The sequence below is a fragment of the Kwoniella shivajii genome, chromosome 6 (assembly GCF_035658355.1).
Source record: "Kwoniella shivajii chromosome 6, complete sequence".
Lineage (NCBI taxonomy): Eukaryota > Fungi > Basidiomycota > Tremellomycetes > Tremellales > Cryptococcaceae > Kwoniella > Kwoniella shivajii.
The window spans coordinates 1,158,353-1,178,755 of NC_085913.1; the positions used below are offsets into that span (position 1 = coordinate 1,158,353).

General features: G+C 43.4%; 7 protein-coding genes across 7 annotated transcripts; 4 read left to right on the forward strand and 3 right to left on the reverse strand.

The window, feature by feature from the left end:
* Nucleotides 1-97: 97 nt before the first annotated feature.
* On the forward strand, nucleotides 98-2,978 carry IL334_004894 (uncharacterized protein; the record flags this gene model as incomplete). Its single annotated transcript, XM_062936609.1, has 4 exons — nucleotides 98-770; nucleotides 827-1,095; nucleotides 1,158-2,288; nucleotides 2,361-2,978. 4 exons carry the CDS (start codon nucleotides 98-100, stop codon nucleotides 2,976-2,978), a joined length of 2,691 nt encoding a protein of 896 aa, XP_062792660.1.
* Nucleotides 2,979-3,133: 155 nt separating this feature from the next.
* IL334_004895 (lysophospholipase NTE1) lies at nucleotides 3,134-9,780 on the reverse strand (the record flags this gene model as incomplete). Its single annotated transcript, XM_062936610.1, has 24 exons — nucleotides 3,134-3,149; nucleotides 3,248-3,414; nucleotides 3,608-3,680; nucleotides 3,757-3,819; nucleotides 3,880-4,036; nucleotides 4,185-4,249; nucleotides 4,310-4,388; nucleotides 4,443-4,472; nucleotides 4,617-5,115; nucleotides 5,166-5,266; nucleotides 5,332-5,386; nucleotides 5,440-5,514; nucleotides 5,576-5,612; nucleotides 5,668-5,824; nucleotides 5,894-6,202; nucleotides 6,263-6,305; nucleotides 6,428-6,477; nucleotides 6,529-6,650; nucleotides 6,704-6,765; nucleotides 6,817-7,026; nucleotides 7,089-8,254; nucleotides 8,308-9,085; nucleotides 9,157-9,574; nucleotides 9,644-9,780. 24 exons carry the CDS (start codon nucleotides 9,778-9,780, stop codon nucleotides 3,134-3,136), a joined length of 4,869 nt encoding a protein of 1,622 aa, XP_062792661.1.
* Nucleotides 9,781-10,104: 324 nt separating this feature from the next.
* On the forward strand, nucleotides 10,105-11,685 carry IL334_004896 (uncharacterized protein; the record flags this gene model as incomplete). Its single annotated transcript, XM_062936611.1, has 9 exons — nucleotides 10,105-10,171; nucleotides 10,224-10,319; nucleotides 10,390-10,498; nucleotides 10,551-10,657; nucleotides 10,725-10,865; nucleotides 10,925-10,994; nucleotides 11,050-11,129; nucleotides 11,184-11,418; nucleotides 11,505-11,685. 9 exons carry the CDS (start codon nucleotides 10,105-10,107, stop codon nucleotides 11,683-11,685), a joined length of 1,086 nt encoding a protein of 361 aa, XP_062792662.1.
* A 243-nt stretch (nucleotides 11,686-11,928) lies between these two features.
* On the forward strand, nucleotides 11,929-14,521 carry IL334_004897 (uncharacterized protein; the record flags this gene model as incomplete). The annotated part of the gene is made up of 12 exons (XM_062936612.1): nucleotides 11,929-12,021; nucleotides 12,172-12,249; nucleotides 12,302-12,458; nucleotides 12,533-12,575; nucleotides 12,637-12,666; nucleotides 12,743-12,978; nucleotides 13,070-13,649; nucleotides 13,747-13,816; nucleotides 13,874-13,938; nucleotides 14,033-14,221; nucleotides 14,284-14,340; nucleotides 14,410-14,521. 12 exons carry the CDS (start codon nucleotides 11,929-11,931, stop codon nucleotides 14,519-14,521), a joined length of 1,710 nt encoding a protein of 569 aa, XP_062792663.1.
* A 393-nt stretch (nucleotides 14,522-14,914) lies between these two features.
* IL334_004898 (uncharacterized protein) lies at nucleotides 14,915-15,656 on the reverse strand (the record flags this gene model as incomplete). The annotated part of the gene is made up of 3 exons (XM_062936613.1): nucleotides 14,915-14,946; nucleotides 15,170-15,340; nucleotides 15,563-15,656. 3 exons carry the CDS (start codon nucleotides 15,654-15,656, stop codon nucleotides 14,915-14,917), a joined length of 297 nt encoding a protein of 98 aa, XP_062792664.1.
* Nucleotides 15,657-16,665: 1,009 nt separating this feature from the next.
* IL334_004899 (uncharacterized protein) lies at nucleotides 16,666-18,408 on the forward strand (the record flags this gene model as incomplete). Its single annotated transcript, XM_062936614.1, has 6 exons — nucleotides 16,666-17,103; nucleotides 17,208-17,319; nucleotides 17,511-17,742; nucleotides 17,856-17,940; nucleotides 18,011-18,087; nucleotides 18,168-18,408. 6 exons carry the CDS (start codon nucleotides 16,666-16,668, stop codon nucleotides 18,406-18,408), a joined length of 1,185 nt encoding a protein of 394 aa, XP_062792665.1.
* Nucleotides 18,409-18,720: 312 nt separating this feature from the next.
* IL334_004900 (uncharacterized protein) lies at nucleotides 18,721-20,305 on the reverse strand (the record flags this gene model as incomplete). The annotated part of the gene is made up of 5 exons (XM_062936615.1): nucleotides 18,721-18,855; nucleotides 19,015-19,340; nucleotides 19,432-19,884; nucleotides 19,996-20,067; nucleotides 20,224-20,305. The coding sequence occupies 5 exons, from the start codon at nucleotides 20,303-20,305 to the stop codon at nucleotides 18,721-18,723; spliced, it is 1,068 nt and encodes a 355-aa protein (XP_062792666.1).
* Nucleotides 20,306-20,403: the final 98 nt, after the last annotated feature.

A 20,403-nucleotide genomic window follows, 5' to 3' on the forward strand; every position in this document is an offset into this window, starting at 1 on the left:
ATATATCATTGACGAATACCCCAGAGAAGGAAGTAGTCAAGAGAGGGGCTATCTTGATCCTCATCAGCTTCAGAGCAGAGCATACAAAACAAGCGGTATGCCCCTCTCCTCATCCCATTTCTCACTTTCGTCTTCATTGCATATGACCAAAGCTTTACGACAACCTCCTCCAACATCCTCTTCACCTTCACCAAAAGCTCGATCATCAAAAACCAGTATGGCGATTCCATCCAACATGATGTTCTCTAATGATCCTTCGAATTCTGCTGGATCATCTAGATCATCCTCTCTGGCAGGCAGGAAAAGACCCAGAGAATCGGATGGGGATAGTAAAAATAGGACTCTATCAAGGCGGACGAAAAGTACTGGTGATGCAAGGGATGGTAGAAGTACAAGCTCAAACTCAAAGGATCGTGAAGCTTTTCAAAGAGGTCTGATAGCTGTTTTCGTACCTAAAGCATTACAAGAATCAAAACAAGGAAATTTGACACATTATAATGATTTGTTATCTCACTTTTTGCCTACCCCAACTATGCCTATACCGGCTTTGCCCCCTCTCTTACCCTTGCTTCGTGCTATATCCGCTCATGTCTCCCTACTCTCACCGGATCTGCATTCTCCCCTGGTCACTGCGATCATCAACTTACCATGGGCGACAGGAGATGAAAAATTCGTCAAGACTTTTGTGGGATGGGCAGCGGTACTGGTTAGTGCTCAACCAGGTTGGGCAAAGGAAGTCGTCGGAATGGCAGTAAAAGGTCTCACATGGCGTGAGTGTCTCTTTGTACTTGCATGACGAGGGCTTTCATACTGATTAATCGTGCAGAACCACCTTTCACACCTATATCGTCTGCTCCTATCTCAAGACGAATATTCCACGCAAGACACCATTTATTACTTTCTCACCTTATATCGCTAGTGCCCACTTTACCTAATGTGTTACAACCTTTGCTCATTCGGAATTTCCCAAATAAACGAGAGCCGGAAATTGCTCAAACGACTTGGATAAGGAATTGTTGTGAACTTATAGGATACTGTCCAGAATTAGGGGGAAGGATGTGGGGAGAAATTGTAGATCGAATGTTACGGATAGATGTGCGTGGGGACATTTCGATCGTCTTGAACTTGCGATGTAGGCTAACGCAACGCCCATTCAGGTCGAAATCACAAACAGCATTGAAGAAGATGATGACGATGACTCTGACGCCGATTCAGACTTCGAAAGTGATGTTTCTCCAAGCGGTTTTCCCATACGTCCATCATCTTCCTCTGATCCTCTCGATCTGCTCATCTCACAACAACTTCCACGACCACGTACATTCTCACCTTCACCGGATATTGGCGTAGATGATGATGCTTCTGATGGTGATCCCGATCCTGACGAGCTTTCATCTGACGATGGTGATGATTCCGAAGACGAAGAAGCTATGAACGCAGCTAAATTGGCTGCTGCCAAAGCGAAGAAGAGAGAAAATGTCAAAGCCATGAGAGAAAAGTTAGACGGAATGCTGATTCACTTCTTTGAGCATCTGGAGGAATACATGGGAGCAAAAGAAAAGCATTTTCCCGCAGCAGAAATGGCAGCTCAAAACATCGCTGCTTCCTCAGGAGCTTCTACTCCAACTTCAGAATACCCTTTACCTAGCTCATCTACTATTTCTTCGTCATTGATTAAGAGGAACTCACCGACTCCGGCTCAATCATTATCATATTTCCAAACACTCCTCAACTTGTTTTCGAGACAAATACTTCCAACTTCGGCAACGCAGCATATACCCTTCCTGTTATTTCTGACCGCCTCTTTTTCGCCATCACACACGGACCTATTTCTCGGACTATTGGTCTCTCAAGCGTTGTACGCACAGACCACAAGCGCGCCTTCAACTTCTCAGCCTGTCTCTATGAATCAACGAATAGCAGCAACGGTATACATCGGTTCTGTAGTTTGTCGAGCAAGATTTGTTTCGGATGATCAAGCCCGCACGGTTCTCACTTATCTCTTAGCTTATATCGACGGAAAGCTACACCAGTCTAGACTATCCAAGAAGGACCATATAGATGAACTGCCTTTATTCTACGCTGTGTGTCAAGCTGTAATGTTAATCTTCTGTTTCCGATGGAGGGCATTCACTTCTTCAGCGGACAAAGAAGGTGATAATATCGTTGGTGATTTGGAATTGGAAGGTGAAGAGTTCACTGATGGTGAAAACGGTGAAGGAAATGGCAAATGGATAAACGATTTAGATATCCTACAAAGAGCTATAACAAGTGAACTGAATCCGTTATTGGTGAGTCAGCTTCTTCCAATCTTATATAGATGCCGAAACTAATCGAAGTAAGCTAATGCGTTCGATGAGTAGGGATGTAATCCAACTATCGTATCAACGTTCGCCAAAGTAGCTCATCATACCAACTTCGCTTATTGTTTCTCTATCATCGAAGCGAATCAACAATCCTCCCATCCACCCAGAACCACTTCGTCTCAAAATCTTACTCTCAATAACAATAACCCTTCTTCCACCAATAACGTGGTTGCTTCGATCAAGAGGACGAGTTCGATGATTGGATCACAAACTTTACCTAGACAAGCAAGACAGATGAACATTGAATCTGGATTAGATTCTTATTTCCCATTTGATCCATATGATTTACCAAGATCCAAGAAATTCGTCGAAAGGCTATATCGAACTTGGTCAGAAGTTTCGATCGATAATCCCAACGATGAATCTGATTCAGATGATTCGGAAGGGAACTCTGCAAACGACGATGACGACGACGACGATGATGAAAGTCAAGAATCAAGTTTAGAAGATCACATGTTATTCGGTAAAAATAAGACTTTACCTCTCAAGATGAAAGTTGGAAGTTATGGTGAACATAGAAGAAGATTACTAGATAGAAGAGATAATGGTTTATCAAGTTCACTAGAAGGTATGAGTATAAGTCCAAGTCTTGGTGTAGGTGTATTTGGCTCTTAAAAGAACAGTAGGATAGTAGATACAGAAAGAAGGAATCTTGTTTAGTAATGAAGTATCCCTTGTACGCTAATTTACACTTTTTTGGCATTGATAAAGTATCTTTTTGTTGTACAATGTACATATGCAACATGATTATCTATATTACATACAGATTTTTATATCGACATCCGTCTATTGACATAACGGTACAGTCAGCTGTATACTCATGACCACAACGATTGTATCGATGCAAGATGTGGTCAAAAAGACAATGGGGAGTGAGGACATACCTTAATCTGTTTCCTCTTTGAATGGCTATCGCTCCTTTTGAAGCATCAACCAATCCAGTAGGTAATTTACCTTCGTCCTTCCATTTCTTCAAAGCTTCCCTTCCTGCTTTGAGACCTATATTGAGGACTTCAGAGAATCGCTTGAACCCTCCGAGGGTATCAAATTGCTACGTGAACCGATATCAGCACTGTGCTCATTCACAAAACAGGTGAAGGAGAGATAGTTCTCATGTAGTACAAATGAAATGGGACTTGTTCATATGAGGAATTATACCAGATAGGAGAGGGCATCAAGCTTGCAGAGCAAGATGAAGACACGCAAAACCAATCGAGTATCAAAAAAAGAATACACAAACTCACTTGTACGGGCATAGCAATGTATAGACACCCAGGTGCAGACTTAACATCCTCAAGAGTTTTCACACTCGATACGCTATTACATCGCAGCGTAATTGTGAGTTCTTCATTGTTTGTTCGACTGAGAATTCGATTATTATTGGATTACTTACTAGGTCAATCTTGACGATATCTCAGTCATCGATAGTACCTTTCTCTCGTAGAATGGGTTAAATCTGCAAGAATATCAAGTTAGTTGATGGTTTTATCGAGGGATTAGCAATAGCACAGCTTACCTATTGACAAATATCCACCATCCTGACACGGAGTCCCCATAATTCCTTGGACTGGTATCATCTATACTTCCAACATCTACAACAATAATATCTCTGATACCATTCGAACGTAACGGTTCAATAGGTGTGTTATCCATATATCCTCCATCAACGAGCACTACACGAGTCACAGGTTAGCTGTGAGTGATGCGCGAAGCGGTAGAGATTATAAAGAAAGTGCGTGACTAGCTGCACGAACCACACAGTGAAGTTACAAGGTGAGATCACAGAATTGTGAAAGTAGAGTAAGGATTATCATCGCTTACAATTGCCATTATCCGAAAGCGGGGGTAATAGACCCGCGAGTGTCATCGAAGCTCTAACGTATCGCCTAATCATAAGTATATCAGCTCTGATTTCTCGGTGGAGGGTAGGTGGTGAGAAAACATACCAAGCATAACCCGTTCTATGAATTTCCATCCTTGAATGAGTGATATTAGTTGAATTGGCGAAAAAGGGGATCCACATATCTGATAAATAGATCAGCACTGCAGTATATATTCGGGTTGGATTGCAAAGCTTACCTTCTATATGCGTGTTATAAAACGCTTTATCTATTCAGATTTTTCGATGATCATTAGCTGGAAATAGGGGCGAATGTCGCGGTTGCTCGCGGTTGCTGATACTTACATATACCTCGATCTATAAAACATGTCGTCAGCTTTTCGACTTTTTGTAGCCAGTAAGAATCAACTTACTAAACTCATGACCGGTGGTATAGGCTACAAAAGGATAAGTGACATCACTTAAAATTCTCAACATTGAACCCATTCTTCCTGCAAACTGTTTTGTTCTTCCTGCAGTTTCCAATAAATCAGTTTCTCTTGCATATAATCCACCGACGAAACTTCCGATTGAACATCCTCCAATGGCGTCAATGGGTATACCATACTCTTCCAACGCTTGTAACATCCCGATATGGGAGATACCTCTTGCACCTCCACCTCCAAGTACTAATCCAATTTGTTTCCCACATAAACGACGTGCTATTCGTGCGAAATCATTCATGTGTGCTGGTCTTCTGGGTCGTGCAAATGGTCTTAATCCTCTGTATTTTCGAATTCGACCTTCTACTCTTTCTCGGAGATGTTTGAAAGCAGCTACTGCAGCTGCATCATGAGGTGTCTGTGTGACTTTACTAGGTGTGACGACACCTGGAAGCTCAACATGATGATGTGCGTGTATCCAAGGTCGATTCTGAGAAACTCGTCAGTCAAAGACTTAAGTCAGACGCCTCTGCGACTTACAACGAGCCACGGTCTAGTAGAACCGGGTGCAACAGCTCGTTCATCATGCAGAAGAATTAACTCCTTCCTAGCTGTCGTCTTCGTCGCGAGTAACAGTTTTTCTGATAGTTTGAAGAAAGTCAGCTCAGTATGCGAGGTGTGCGAGGTACGACATATGACAACTTACCGTACTCCCCTAAAGATGGATCATCTCCCATGGCGAGAACAAGTACTAAATCGGCCTATAACAGGATTTGTTAGCGACAAATTTACCTGGGATAGAGATAGCACATACCTGCCGTATACAGGTCAGAGTCCATGAACTCGAAGGAGGAGAATCAGCAACATATAGCACTGAGCGGTAATGTTGCTAAGGATTCGCGGGAGTCTAAGGTTCAGCTGTGTAATCTTCATAAAGAGAAACAGCTTACCTCTTGATCAGCAAGCCAGCCGGCGACTTTCAACTTTCTGATATCTAAAATGAGCGCACATCTATGCCACCAATGATGATAGAATCACTCACCCTATTCGAGCGAAAGCATGTCTTCCTAAATGGCGCATCACAGTTCCTTGATCAAGATAAGAAGTCGAGGCTCCCAATTCCTCCAAGGAAGTTTTGAGTTTTCCAGCGAAATGAGCAACGGGGATATTCCTATTTGATCCAATAATGCAAACAGTTTCTATAACGTGGCAACAAAGTGATCAGTTCTGCTCTCCCGGACGCCGAGGAAAAGCGGATATCAGCTCACTCAAATTAACGTCAGTTGGAGCACTTCCGACGGGCGAGTGACCGATCTTCATTTCGTCTCCAATAGCCTTCCTGACCCTTCCAGCTATCAGCCGCATAAATTGGACAGTTGTGGCGGGATGTTTGACACTAATAGCATCGAACAAAGCCCCCGGTATTCGTACTAATTCCGAATCTCGGATAGCATTTACCGTGTCAGATCGATTGACAGCGGTGATTACGTCTAGTTCACCAATGGAGTCGTTCTGACCGTATTCACGAAGGACTTGCATGGATCCGTCTTTGTCATGGAAAGATCGTAGTCGACCGTCTATAAGGAAATTATCAATTCTGTCTTTCTCAATGTAGCTGTAAAGCTGGAACAACTGACTGATAACGATGTAGAAGTCAGTAGCTTTATCGCCTTTCTCGTACTATGTGTTATGTCAGTCATCATGCGCTCTTTCTTAACTGCGCCGAATACCACCTACAAGGACCTATGATTGGTAATTAGCTCGATATTGCCCTCAAAAGATGAAGGAAGCGAATAGCTCACCTGACCAGCTCCGAGCTGCTGCCAATCTAATCCAGCATCTATGTGAAGCACTACCATGGGATGTCAGATTGTCTCTCGATTTATTGCTCTATATAGCTTACCAAGTGGAGAGAGCAGCGATAGGAGTCTCTTCGCAAGGGTAAGTAACACAATCGGCCTTCGTTCGATAATCTTCTCCAGTGTATTATAAGGTAAGAAGCCAACGAAACAATCCGTCTTAGCGCTATCCGGGGTCATCAGTAACGGAAGTTTCCTAGATTTGCCTGGTTGACTCACGTGATATTGACATATGAATCTGTACTACACAAAGAAGAGAGATACCCTGCGATACCACCGGGCTGTCCCGGTATCAGTTTCCTATAACGACCATGGAATCATAGGCGACTTACCTTTACTGTATACAAAGTCTCCTCATGCCTTCCCCCATTCGACGGTGATGAGGATCCATTGGTGTGAGCGGATCCAAGCCCAAGTGCAGCTCCAAATGGTCTTCCATTGACATTCGCAAATGTTGAGGGGGGTGGACTCGCACTGGTAGGATTGACTGAAGTCGACGATCGAGGAGTTGAGATTCCAGATTGATGAACAGGTAATGATGTCTGAAAAGGCCACAGATATCAGTTGCAGACTAGACCGGCGAAATGACTATAAGCTTGCTTACCTCTAGGAAACCATCTATGACATAATACATTCCAGGACTTCTTTCACCTTCTTTCACTAGAACGCTCCCTTTTTTGAAGAAAAGGATCTCCACATTCCCTTCCAGATCTTTCAGTATCTTCTTATCCCCTACAGCAGTCCCAAATTGAGAGTCCTGCACACTTGCAGAAACGCTACTAGCTTCATCGTCTACTTTAGCTTTCAACGCAGCCTCTCTTAACATTCCTCCTAAGACACCTTCGTGAGTGGAAGCAGCCATCATATCCAATACATTTCCAAAAGGAGATTTAACATTGCTTCTTCCGTTAGGAGGGAACATTGGTGAATTAGGAGTTGAAAGGGCTGAAACAGAAGGTGGGATGGAGTTTTTACCTATAGAATCTATATTTCCCTCTTGAGGTTGAGCTAGTCCAATGGATTTGGCTATATTCATGAGAACAGCTTCTTTCAAATCAAATCCTTCATCTTGAGGTGTACCTCCTTCTGATGATGTAGGAGATACTGAAACTCCATTATGATGCGCTAAATCGGTCGAAGATGAGAATCGTCCTAACCAAGTGTCCATTCTTGGTAAACCAGGAGTCTGTACTCCGGGACGATAATATGCTCCTCCCTTTTCATCAGGCAGATTCCTTTGAGCCATAGCTAAATCCCCTGCTGCGACTTGTTTCCTCATAGCCGATGCACGACGAACGAAGGTCCTACCATGTCTTGCAGCTGTATCCGGGCTGAACATCGCCGCAGTGGGAGGATCGACTGATGGCTGTTTTCCCGAAGCTCCATCATCTGATGATGCGACTTTCGGACTATCCTCAATTTTGGTCATTGCTGTGAAACCTCTTGGGGCGAACGCTCCTCCTTTACCAGACGGTGTAGTTGGCACTTGTTTAGGTGTAGTGGATGGCAGTGAAGGTGCTTTGACAGTAGGACTAGACGGAACGAAATTGAAATAGTCTTTACTTGAGACTCGGCCGCTAGGTGAGGAGTTGATGGAAGAGAAATCTTTGTGACCCTTGTCATTTGCTTGCGCCTCTGGTTGGAATCGGCTGCGCAGAGCTTGCATCCCTCCGCCCGTGTAAAAGAATCTTGGAAGAGGATGCGAGACAAGAGAGTTGAGGGAGGATTCAGAGCGCAAGATCTCTTTGGTCAAACCAAGATACTTGTGAGCTACATAAAGAAGTGAGCTTGTTTTTCCGATGTGGCATTTATTGGAAGCTCACCAGTCATGAAAGTGACTCTGCTGAATCTCTCTAGTACTACCTGTACAACTGTTCCACTCGCTTTGGGGAACTTCCTCGTGAGCTTCCTGAAGGCAGCAGCGGGTATGACGGCCAGGGTAGTGTCCACTGTCGCTCTAGCTATAGTCCCTTTCAATGCAGATGCACCAGTATCTTCTCGTTTCGGTGATCTTTTCAAGGGTCTTGGAGAGTCGCGCAGAGGGGATGTGGTGGTCGAAGGAAAGTTCCTTAGAATGGGTCCGTCATTGGGAGATGACAGTGAAGATTCTTGTCGTGGAGATTCAGCTGAAGGGGAATGTGATGTAGTTGCAGGCATTGACCGAGATGGTAGTTCTGCCTTTGGTCCTTCGGAGAGACCAAGACCTTCCGCTGTGCCAAGAGACGATGATCTTGGCCGTCGAGGTCTGGTGTTGTCCGTCGGCGAAGATTCATTAGGACTACCTACGCTTTTGCTCAGGATTTCTTGGTCAAGTTGACTAACATCTGAATTAGCTCTGGATCTTCTTTGACCGGGTGGAAGCAATGTAGGATCCCTTGACATAGTGTCATCCATAAGAACCTCTTCGGTATCTTCTTCTTCGACCGGAGGAGTCCATGAAAGTTTGATATCTTCTGTGAATAAGGATAATATGGAAAACAGGGATGATAGTGTACCACCGGTAGAAACTTCGTTCAGCAGATGGTAGCCATTGAATGACGATTGATTATATGAATCCGGGGAGGATGGTCTTGATTTATCAATAGGGGAATCAGGAGCGAACTGTATCCCTCATTCAGTATTGACACGTTTCTGTCCCACATGAATTATGTAAAAGGCTGAAGTGAACTTACAACTTGAACTTTTCCTTCTACTACACACCAAAAATCTCCTCCGCCTATATCAAGCGTATCTCCAGCAGCTAATCTTCTAGTTTGTAAATGTCTACTAAGTTCATGGAAGACGGGTTTCTCAAGATATCCAAATATCCTAATGGCCGAAAGGAAATCATCCAAATAATTATGGAAAGAACCTGATCTACTTCTCTTATTTCGAAGACCTATTCCCGGTGTATCTAATGGAAGGAGTTCGGCGGTAAGAGAAGGAGGTGAAGGTGGGGGCAATGCTGGTTCTTTCAGTTTCGTATACCGTGTGAGGTATCTATATCGAACCAGGAAGAAAAGACCTAATAATGCTCCGGCGAAAAGAGCGAGGAAATGTGGAAAACCGAGGGAAATCGTGAAACTGTAATGCAGCATTCGAACGATAGCACTGTAATGGAATGATGGAGTAGTCAATCAGCAGATTTCTCTAGCGATAATGAACGCAGCAGTAGCTTACCTCGGCAATCCAATCGTCAATACACCGACTACGTTCCTAACACCTTGAAGGACATAGAGGATAGCGTAAATCACAGCTACGGCCAGAGCAATTAGGGGATTCCCGTTCGAATCGGGAGGGGCCGGTACTTGTGACATGTTGGAATGTCTTCTGGGCGACAGTCAACGCAGTCGAGTGTCGTATTGCTTATTTTGCTATATCGTCGTGATCTACTTTGTATCTTGAAAGAATTGACATCTACGCAAAAATACTATTCAACGCAGAAGCCCATAAATAAAGCTTTTGCTGATAACGTCACGTGTATCTTACGTAACAGGAATCGGCTTGTGCCTGAGCGATCAACCGGGAGTTTCAAACAAAATTCTTGAGGGGGATAGGAAAGTAGGATATGGGATTAATAGGGTTCTCTTTTGCTCTTTCACCTTGATTCAAATCGACTCAAGCTGAATACGAATGGAAATATGTCGGATTCTGATAGTATACAAGCTTTAGAGAGAAATCTAGAGCTACTCTTGGATGATTATCGAGGTAAGCTTGCGTTCCACCATTGATCCGTGTGTCCAGCTTATATATAATTAAGATCTTCAAAGTCATGAGATCAGAACGTACGATGAACCGCCTTCTTCCCTCGAAGCATTGAGGATGATCAGTCGATCGCATCCAGCTGTAATTAGAGGTATGTCCCTTTGGGATACATATTGATGATATATCGGTGGACTGACTTCTGGTTGTTCAATCTGTATTAGGCTTTTCACCTTTGACTCCCGCTGCGCAATGTCATGATTGGAGCAGGTCTGCTGTCTACGAGACATTATCGGAGAACAGGAAGATCACAGTAGCGGTGACTGATGATGGGTAAGCCATCTTCGCTCATGGCTTCTGTGCACCTCGCTGACTGAGCAGGTAGATTAGCTGATTCAGTAAGAGAGCTTGACGATGGTACATCGACTTTCGTAAAGCCGTTTGGGGAGAAAACGACCATATCAGAATTGATATCTCGCCTTAGATCAAGAGGTAAATACCAGCATTCTTACAACCTATTTGAACCCTGGGATGGAAAGACAGCTAATACGCGAAATAGACGATGAAGGGGAAGCCTACTATCTTCAATCTCAAGATGGGAATGTTTATCGTTCAACACCTCATTCATCTGGGTTTCCTGAGCTTGAAGTATTTCAGAAATACATACACAGAGATGTGTCATGGATGAAAGAGGCTACGAGTAAGCTGACAATAGCTGCCTGCTGGTTTTGAGTAGAATACAGCTAATCAAGGTAGTAGGCACGGAAGCTGAAGCTGTGAATCTGTGGATTGGAGATAAGAAAAGTACAACTTCACTACATCATGATCCGTATGTTTCCAGCTCTTTGATCATGTCTAACCGTTTAAGCTGATTAGATTGCCAGATACGAGAATATCTATCATGTTTTAGCTGGATCAAAAACCTTTACTCTTCTTTCACCTATAGAAGGCCTATGGCTTGACCGTCAGTCTTCCTCCTTCTTACTACTGTCTTGCCATGTTGACTAGGGTATTGTAGAACACTTCCACCCTTCTTCCACACTGCATCGATCGACTTCTGGCTCACTGGTACCTGTTCTTGATCCTGCGCCAACATATCCTGTACCATGGGTCTCATCCACTCACTTGCCTCCTCGCGTTCAACCGATAAGAGTGACGCTGCAAGAAGGAGAGACTCTGTTCTTGCCTGCGAATTGGTGGCATCGCGTAGAGCAAGAAGAAAGGGAAGCAGGAATTGTAGTAGCGGTGAATTAGTGAGTTATTCTCACCTTCGGGCAAGAGAGGTCATCGGTATTGGAACACGAGAGATCAAGATTTGAGAGCTGAAGATGTGCTACAGCTGGTACCCTTCTGAAATACATCCACAGAATTACGCTTATGAGAGATTAGCGAGACGTATGGCTAGGCAAGCCGGTAGACAAGGTGTCATACCTGTTCCCGGGGATGAAGAAGTCTCGGATGATGTTTGGTGTTCTGATGATTCTGGAGAAGAGTGGAATCCATCTGATTGGGGTAGATGATGCATGAGCTTGAACTCTGTTATTTCACTAATGGCAAGCCAGCACAGAGGGGGGGAAATGTGAAACGCGCTTTGATGCTCGTGTTTCAGGTTTTAGATGGGGTCCGTGCCTGAACACCTGGTACTGGGGATTGCAACGTCGATGATTCACATAGATTTCCTTTTACTCAGCGAGATTCTTATACATGTACAAATCGTCAGTCATCCCCGTTATACTGTGGAGAGTCAAGAAAGAGACCTGAATATGTCTGCTGCATACCTCAAAGAACAGCCTCCCGCCGAGGCGTCTTCTTCTTCAAGCCCGAAGAAGAAAGAGGGTACTGGATTTAGCACAATCGTGAGTATGAGTAGTCCTTCAGCCTGTTCAGATACTATGCTTGTATCAGACACCCATCAGTGTGACCACTGAGTATTCTTGTTGCATAATCTCCATCATTTCTTGGTTTGTCCATACTATTCGCTATAATTAATGCATGGGGATATCAAGGGTGCGACAATGTCATTACCGCTCAATACACTATCGTCGTTATTAGCCATGCAAGACGTGGAAGATCATAAACCTAAAGTAAGTGTGTATATAATATCTACTTCCAACTGACAGAATGGGTATTCTGTAGTTATCCAAAATATCATGGTTACCAGATTTATTTGTATTTAGAGCTTCCATTCTGCCCATTATTCTAGGTCCAGTATTCAGTGTCACTCTCTTCTCGGCTGGAGTAGCAGCTGCCAGCCTTTGGTGGGGTAAGGAAGTTGGGTTGACAAACAATGTTGGTAAGTTAGTCTTACATGAATGTCTTGATCGTGTATTGGCCTATAATGCAGGTGGTTGATTGATGTTTTGTCAGTACCTCTTTTATCGGTAGTTGTAGGTTTGTTACTGGTCTTTAGGTAAGTAGACGTGTTCACGTTCTTTTGTTCTAACAAGGACATGCAGCTAAACCTGACCCAGGAATTCATCCGCCTATGAGAGATATGCCGAGTGAGTCTTGCTGCTCTTCCTTCATCTTCTCCTCTGTAGAAAGTTATGCTTATGGCTTGCTTGCATGGCAACGTAGGGGTCGAAGGGATTTCACTTCTCTCATCTCGATAGCCCGTAACCTCTCTCGCAACATATGGGTATCCGTCACTCTTCCTCCTTCATCCATCGACGTACCTATGTCCAGGCCTCAAATTACGAGAAGACAGCTTACTGCTGAAAAGAGGAAAGTGATCAGGCTAGTCGTCGCTTTTGTGATAGCTACTAAACATCATTTAAGGGATGAAGGTGGAGTTCATCATGAAGATTTAAAAGGTCAGTCTTCGTTTCGAAAATATTGGTCGAAACCCAGAAACTAAATCTGACATTTCGATTGGCTTGATCTTTTACATCGTCGTGGTGATAGGACTATTACCTGCTAAATTAGCTGGAAATGATATACGTCAATTGAAATCTGCTATTTCTGAAGATCGTTTAAGTGGTCACAATTATGGAGTAGGGGATATTACTAATTCTCCTGGAACAATTACGCCTTCTGCCTCAATTAGTAATAACGGAAATGGAACTGAGAATGGGATCAACAATGATGAAGAATCACTGGTTGGTTTGATTGATCGTACTGCCCCTCTCGCAACTTCACCTTCGACTTCGCCTTCTCTGGACACCTCGAATCATTTGTTTTCGGTTAGTAACACCGACCTCAACGAAAGAGGGACTGGAAGCGGGATTCGACCGAGTCTGAAAGGGTCGTATTCGAGCGGATTGAAGAGACGTCCTACAGCTGTCAGAGTCCTAGTGCCTGAAGGATATACAGATACACCCAAATCCACAAGAAGTACAATCAGAACAGCTGGCAGTGCAAGATCAGATGAACGGACTCCGTTGATCAAAAAAGGTGTAAGACCTGATCCCATGACCACTGGGTTAATGCAAAGAGCGGAGATCGGTTTAGGTAGGATGGTAGACGTGGGTTTACCTCTGATCATGTAAGTATCAGTGAATCATCTTGCCTTTCTTGGCCACCACGGGTGTAGCTCAATATTGAAAAACTGATGAATGTCTGATGTCGATTTAACCGCATAGTGCACACGAGATCAGTAGATCAATTTTTAAATTCAGGAAAATGGGATGTTTGGAAGCTGTCGGACCTGCTGTGAGTATCATCACCGAAGCATAAAATCCTTGAAATGAGCTGATTGTTCGGAAATAGGGAATGAACGCACTTCAGGCTGCAGTATCAGGAATGACTGATCAACTCGGATCTATGGAGAGGATGTAAGTGGAATCTCGCCATCTCAAATCACTTAAATACTATATACGCATCATGTATTCAATTTGATGTTTCGTTCACTGATCAAACATACTGCAGAGTCCAAACTCCCCTTCCATATATATTCTGCGTACATCTCAAACAGGTGGTTTCCCTGTACTTGTTCATCTTACCATTCACATTAGTGGATGCGATGGGATGGAAAATGGTTTTTATCATGGCTGCTATCAGTATGACATTTATGGGGATTGAAGGTATTGCATCTATGATCGAACAGCCTTTTGGAACGTGAGTTCATGTCTATTCAAGCGAATTCGTTATCTGAGTGAGAAAGCTGATAAAGGACTTAGTGATCCATGTGATTTGAACCTTGATTTATACTGTACCGAACTGCTGTGTGAATGCGAGTGAGCCAGTCATCGCATCAGCTATGAACATATGCAGGGACATTAGCTGATGATTCGGCATATCAAAAGAGCCATACTTGAACGTCTGCCAGAAGGTGACGATGACGATTTCACCAGTTTCGAAAGGGATCATCGAGGTAAATATGATTGGGGAGCTGATGATGGTGGAGGAGACGAGTAGACTCATCATAACCCTCGTGCAGAAGAAACTCGAGAAAAACGCATCAATCGAATTGCCTAGTCAAAACCCCCTTATAGTATAACGGCGGCAGGTTCTGTATATTTACGTTTGTGATCCGGACATGTGCGTGATGTAATGTCTTGTCGTCCTTGTATCGGAGTCGTTTATGAGTTATGGGAAGAAGCAATCCCATGAACAGACTTCGATGCAATGCACCAATTTTGTGCAAGGATCCTTCGCGACGCTCAACTGTACGCTCAAGTGTCTAGCTCTCCCAAAATAATCGCAGCATGTATCTCCTAGCTGGTCAAGATTCACTCCAACAAAAATAAGCCGAAAATGGATGCATCCCGTAACTACCTAGGACTGCCCCTATATTCTTCTTACAACTGATTAACGGGTGTAAGTCCAAACGTTCTTGAGGACTGTCAATCATAGCATGAGTCAGCGAGGGGATCTTCTTACAGGCAAACACTATCGTTCTCGTCACTTTTCTTCAAGCAATCTGGCAAGTCCATTTGCACTGCACAGCATGGAGCCGGTTCTAGATATCTGCTTCTCCGCTTGCCTGCATGTCCTGAACAGACCCGCTTGCCCACTGCACTTCTCTCATTGACCGATGTATGCTAGAGGATAATCAACACTCACGACCTTCCTTGGTAGCGATTCTGTTGATAGAGTCATCTGAGTCACCTTGAGCTCTGATTCGACCACAGATGGCAATGGTGGTACCTTGACCTTTGATGGCTTTTCCATCGGCGTCAACATCAGCTACTTGGATTTGGATAGAAGCGTGATCTTGAGCGGTGATAAGTCGGTCTATTCGTTGGACATAGACCAAGGATTAGGTTTGTGTATAGTGTGAATGGGTTGAGAAGAGGCGAACAGATGGATGAAAATGGGGGATCGTTTGAGAGATCAGTGTGATAGTGAGTTTCGACAATGGTCAAATTGGTAGTGGAAGGAACAAATAAAACCATTCGTCAGTTACATCCCCTTCACCCTCTCTCTTCTGATACTCAAAAGCAAACATAAACTCACTGGTAGCGGAACAGTGTCGGGGGATGTAAAGATCAACGAGGGTACCTTTGTCGTTCTCTATAAGATATCGATAAAATAAAACGATGGTCAGCATTTGTGTTTTTGATTTACTTGGAATCCCGTTTCTTTCCTTCCCTCCATAATCTCCATTCTAACCTTTCGACATTACGCCATGCCCATCCATCTGTTATTTCCTCCCCATAGACCGTAGTCAAACAAAAGCCCCTTTCTCTGCTTTTTGCTATATGATCCATTTTGCTCTCATTCCATCATCCCCCTTGTGCATTTCTTCGACTATTCCAGATGACTCCCCTTTCCCCCAATCTGCTTCCTTACAAAATCCAGCGAAAATAACATACCCATTTTGACGGCTTTTCTTCTTTTTTGTCGTTTAGGTGAAAAGAGAGAGAGAGTGCAAGACGGTTGTTTTTGGATGGAATAGATCAATGAGATGTGTGTTAGTAGTAGTAGTATCTAAGCTTCTCTCTCGGACAATCTTCCAACAATCCCAATGCAACAATCCACAACCACAACGTTGCAGCGGATCACCACCATACCGTACAAAAGAAAGTGCGAATTGCTAAAAAAAAGCGTGGTATTGCGGAATTTATCGGTGTTTTCTATTTTAACCAAAAAACGAAACTCGTGGCGGAATCGCATTCTTTCAGATCGACCACCGGAATCAAATAAGGGTAAACATACACGGTTGATGCGTGCCTGAAGTGATGGGGAGTTATTCCCAAAATAGAAACTGATCAAAATGCGATGCGGCGATCTCTCACATGACGCAAGAAAAGGAGGAGAAACTACCGAATACAAACTGAGAAAGTTACAAACGGGACTGATATCGTTCTATCAACGCCGAATCAAGGGGATGTCAAAGTGAACGGAGATGCTGTGCTAGACATCAGCTACCTTACATGTAAGCTAGAGACAGGTATAGATATATCTTATATTTGTCCTATTCACTTGTCATCCTATCGTCCCGATTCCGCCATCTTTAAAGAGTCACTCGAACCGCCTTTTCCTGATTCAATAGCTGCCACCCTCATTATCGATTACATTAGAGAATCGATTCCAACTCAACCCCAAATCTCGATACGATGTCCCAACAACATCCACTAACCACATCTCGACCTTCCAATCCTTATGCGGAATTACCAGCTGCATCTCAACAACAAGTGAATCGAGATTCAGTTGACAGCCAAGCGGGTATGTTATCACAGCCATATCCAGAAGGTGAGGGATATGCGACTCATCCACCGCCATCTCAATCCCAATTTCAATCCCAGCATCAGCACGGTAATACCTTACATCCTTCTCCGATCGGTAGAACACAAAGTAGATCAAGACATTCAATAATGGAAGAGACTGAAGATGAATTAACTGAAGATGAGAGAATAGAATATGAAAAGGGATTAATCACATGGGGAAAAGCTAAAAACTGGAGATTCTGGATAAGAAAAGAATGGATTTGGTGGTATATCGCTTTCGTGCTTATCGTCGTCGTGGTGGCTTTAATGGCTTTCTTCCATCATTCGGTGAGTGATCGATCTCTTGACATACTCGACCGACTCCAGGTCAAACAGACACATTACGCGATCTCTGACTCAAGCTAATATTATTTGGCTCTTGACCTATTAAGATCATCGACTGGCTGTCACCTTTCGTAAGGAAATTGAGGACGATCAAAGCTGGTTTCTGCATTCCAGTAGCTATTCTATTCGTGTTATCTTTCCCTCCCCTGTTCGGAAATGGTAAGTGACCACGACTCATTATCTCCCTCAGTCCACTCAATTATCTGCCTGTTCCTCTCTTCCCCCTTCCCATCAAAACCTTTTCTCCAGAGAAAAGCGGCAGAAACGATCTAGGATAACCATACCTCCCTTGTCGTCGTCATCATCTCGTAACTCAGACATAGCTAATCCTTCTTCGGTCTTTTGATCAGAAATCGTCATGATCCTAGTAGGAATCGTCTGGGGCTTAGGAAAAGGATTTGCGATTGTAGCTGTCGGAGTTTTCCTTGGAGAAACCACTCTGTTCTTGGTATTCAAATATTGGTGTAGGCATCGAGCTGAAAGGATGACTCGAAAATCATTAAATTACGCTTGTCTAAGTGAATCTGTCAGAGAGGGTGGATTCCTAATGGCCTGGGTGGTCAGGTTGAGTGTTATCCCAACGTGAGTGTATATTCATCTACTTCTAAATAGTCACTAGTCACCAGCCAAAGCGTGAGAATTGAGACCTGAGAGAGATTGAGAGAGAGAGCTAAAATTGAATATCATGTGAATAGTCATTATACAACTGCTGTACTTGCTGTTTGTGGATTGAAAACTTGGCAATTCGTATTAGCTTTGATCGGATCATTACCCAAACAAGTAAGCTATCCTACTATCCGTCAGACTGACAAGGTGAACTGACGAATTATATCTTATTCAATATCAATAGTTGATAAGCGTTTACGTCGGAGTGGTACTTGGTCAAACGAACGCTTCTACAAATTCTCATGTTATATCAGATTGCGTGTAAGTATCAGTTTTTATTTTGATCATTATCATCCTCTCGGTAAAACGAGTCAAGTCACTAATTATTTTGGGATAAATAGTTTCGCAGCATGCGCTTTAATCACTCTTGGAGCATTGTACTTCATATATAAACGAATGATCAAAGTTCGTAAAGGTGTATTGATCAGTATGAGAGAAGATTTACATAAGAGACATGTGGAAGTTCCTGCTCCTCCTGAAGATACCCTTGATCAACCATCCGATGCAAGTAGATGGGGAGGTAAGAATGGAGATAATAGAACAGCGGTATTCAACGAGAGTGGGAATGAAGCAAGACGATGAAGACTGAATGTACCGTATAAACGTATTCGAAGGGATAAGAGCATACCAGATCGATTTGAAACATGTAGAAATCATAAAGAGGCGTTATCGTTATGTACAAGATATCTATTGGTTCAAATGCTTCTGTGTACTAACGAACATGAGCATTTATTCAGGCAAATTAATATTATTTTCAGGTCGTCATATGAAATGGGGAACATACAACATATCGCATTCACGTATATAAAGCACAAATACATACTGCCTCACTGCTTGAGCACTTCCTATCACATACTGAATCGGAAGCTCAAGCCGATCTCAGTGAACTCCCAATCACTTTTTCCTTCCTTTCCTACTTTGACCTGCAATTTTCCCATCACTACTTGATAAGCCCAATTTCTTCACACAGTCAGGACAATACCAAGTGTCAGGTAATGGAGGGATGATGTTGACGCATTTGACGTGGAACTGTAATCAAGATGAGTGATATTAGCGATGCCAAGACGACAATGATTGAACTGTCATATAGGTAAAGAGGCATGTAAAAAGCTAGGCTCCTTCCGTTCATGCAGACAATCGCTCTAACAGTCCTCTAGCGAACGAAATCTTCGAAGTAGACCGACTCACCCATTCCAATTCACATCCTTCGTTATCACATCCTATCATCTCACCATAACTTCTCTGTTGACAAATACAATAGATGGTATCATCTGCTTCACCATCACCTGTTTCTGGGCCATCGACAATATCCACTTCTCCTTCTGCGTCTACGTCTTCTCCATCTGCATCTGGATCTGTCGATGCTATGGATGGATGACGACCACTACCCCTATGAGAATGATGGGAACGTGAAGATATTGATGGTCGAGTTGGTGCAGGAGGTGGAGGCATGGCTATTGATGATGCAATAGAAAGTGATGGCGAGGGTAAAGGTAATGTATTTGGTTTTCGTTCTGATTATTTTGATATAATAGTCAGTGATGAAAACAACGTGAATCGTGATTGGAATCGAGCAAAAGAAGGACGGCAAACGGAGCAACTCACTCTTTGGCGGTCTACCATCTGAGCCACTGCCTAAACCAGTAGAAGGTAATATGACTTCACCATGACCCAATTCATTGAAATGACCTAAACCCAAAGGTAATGGGAATCCTCCTATTCCTATCAGACCCGGTTTTTCCTCTAATGAATTATCAACGATTTCCATTCCTCCCACTCTTATCCATTCTGATTTAGCTCTTTCTTTCGCACGGTTAATGATCCTTTCCATTCTTTCTGCCAATTTGATTTTCTCATCTTGTAGCACTTCTACTTTTATCCATTCAGCTTGAATCTTCGTCAGCGCCTGCGCGTCCTTGGGCGTCAAGTGTGAGGTAGGTAGAGTAGATCCAGGTGGAAGTGGTAACGCAAACGTTGCATTGGAAGGTGGTAATGACGATAATGATTTGGCTGTCTTCGTTAATCCTATATGACGTGTATTGATCCGCTGTACCAATTCTACGATAAACGCATATCGGGGGATCAGCATACTCCTGGACAAGAAGTTGCACATGGGATTTCAGGAGGTATTTTCCATACTGTTTGTCGTGCGTCCAAATAAGAACTCACGATTAATCCTGATATCTTTTTCTTTGATCTCTTCCAAGAGGAAAACTACTTCTCCAGGTAGATTGTCCAAATCTAGTGAATACACAAATCAGCAAATCGGCCATACCGTCGTACCTCTAGGATGTAATAGGAGAATCCGAATCAAACGTGATAATTTATCATGCATATTGCATATGACACAGTGGGATACCAACGGCGCGGTAGTAAACGAAACAACGGTTCACTCACTGGATATTAACTCGGTAGCAGCATGAGCAGCTTCTTCAGGTTGGAAATGAGGATGGACTTGAAGTGAAGCAGGAAGAGCCATTTTGAAGCTTGCTGCTATTCCTTACAGTATCCTCGCTTCTCGATGATCTTTTTTCTGCTAAAAGGTTTGATGAATGATATAGTTTGAGTTCGTCGTTG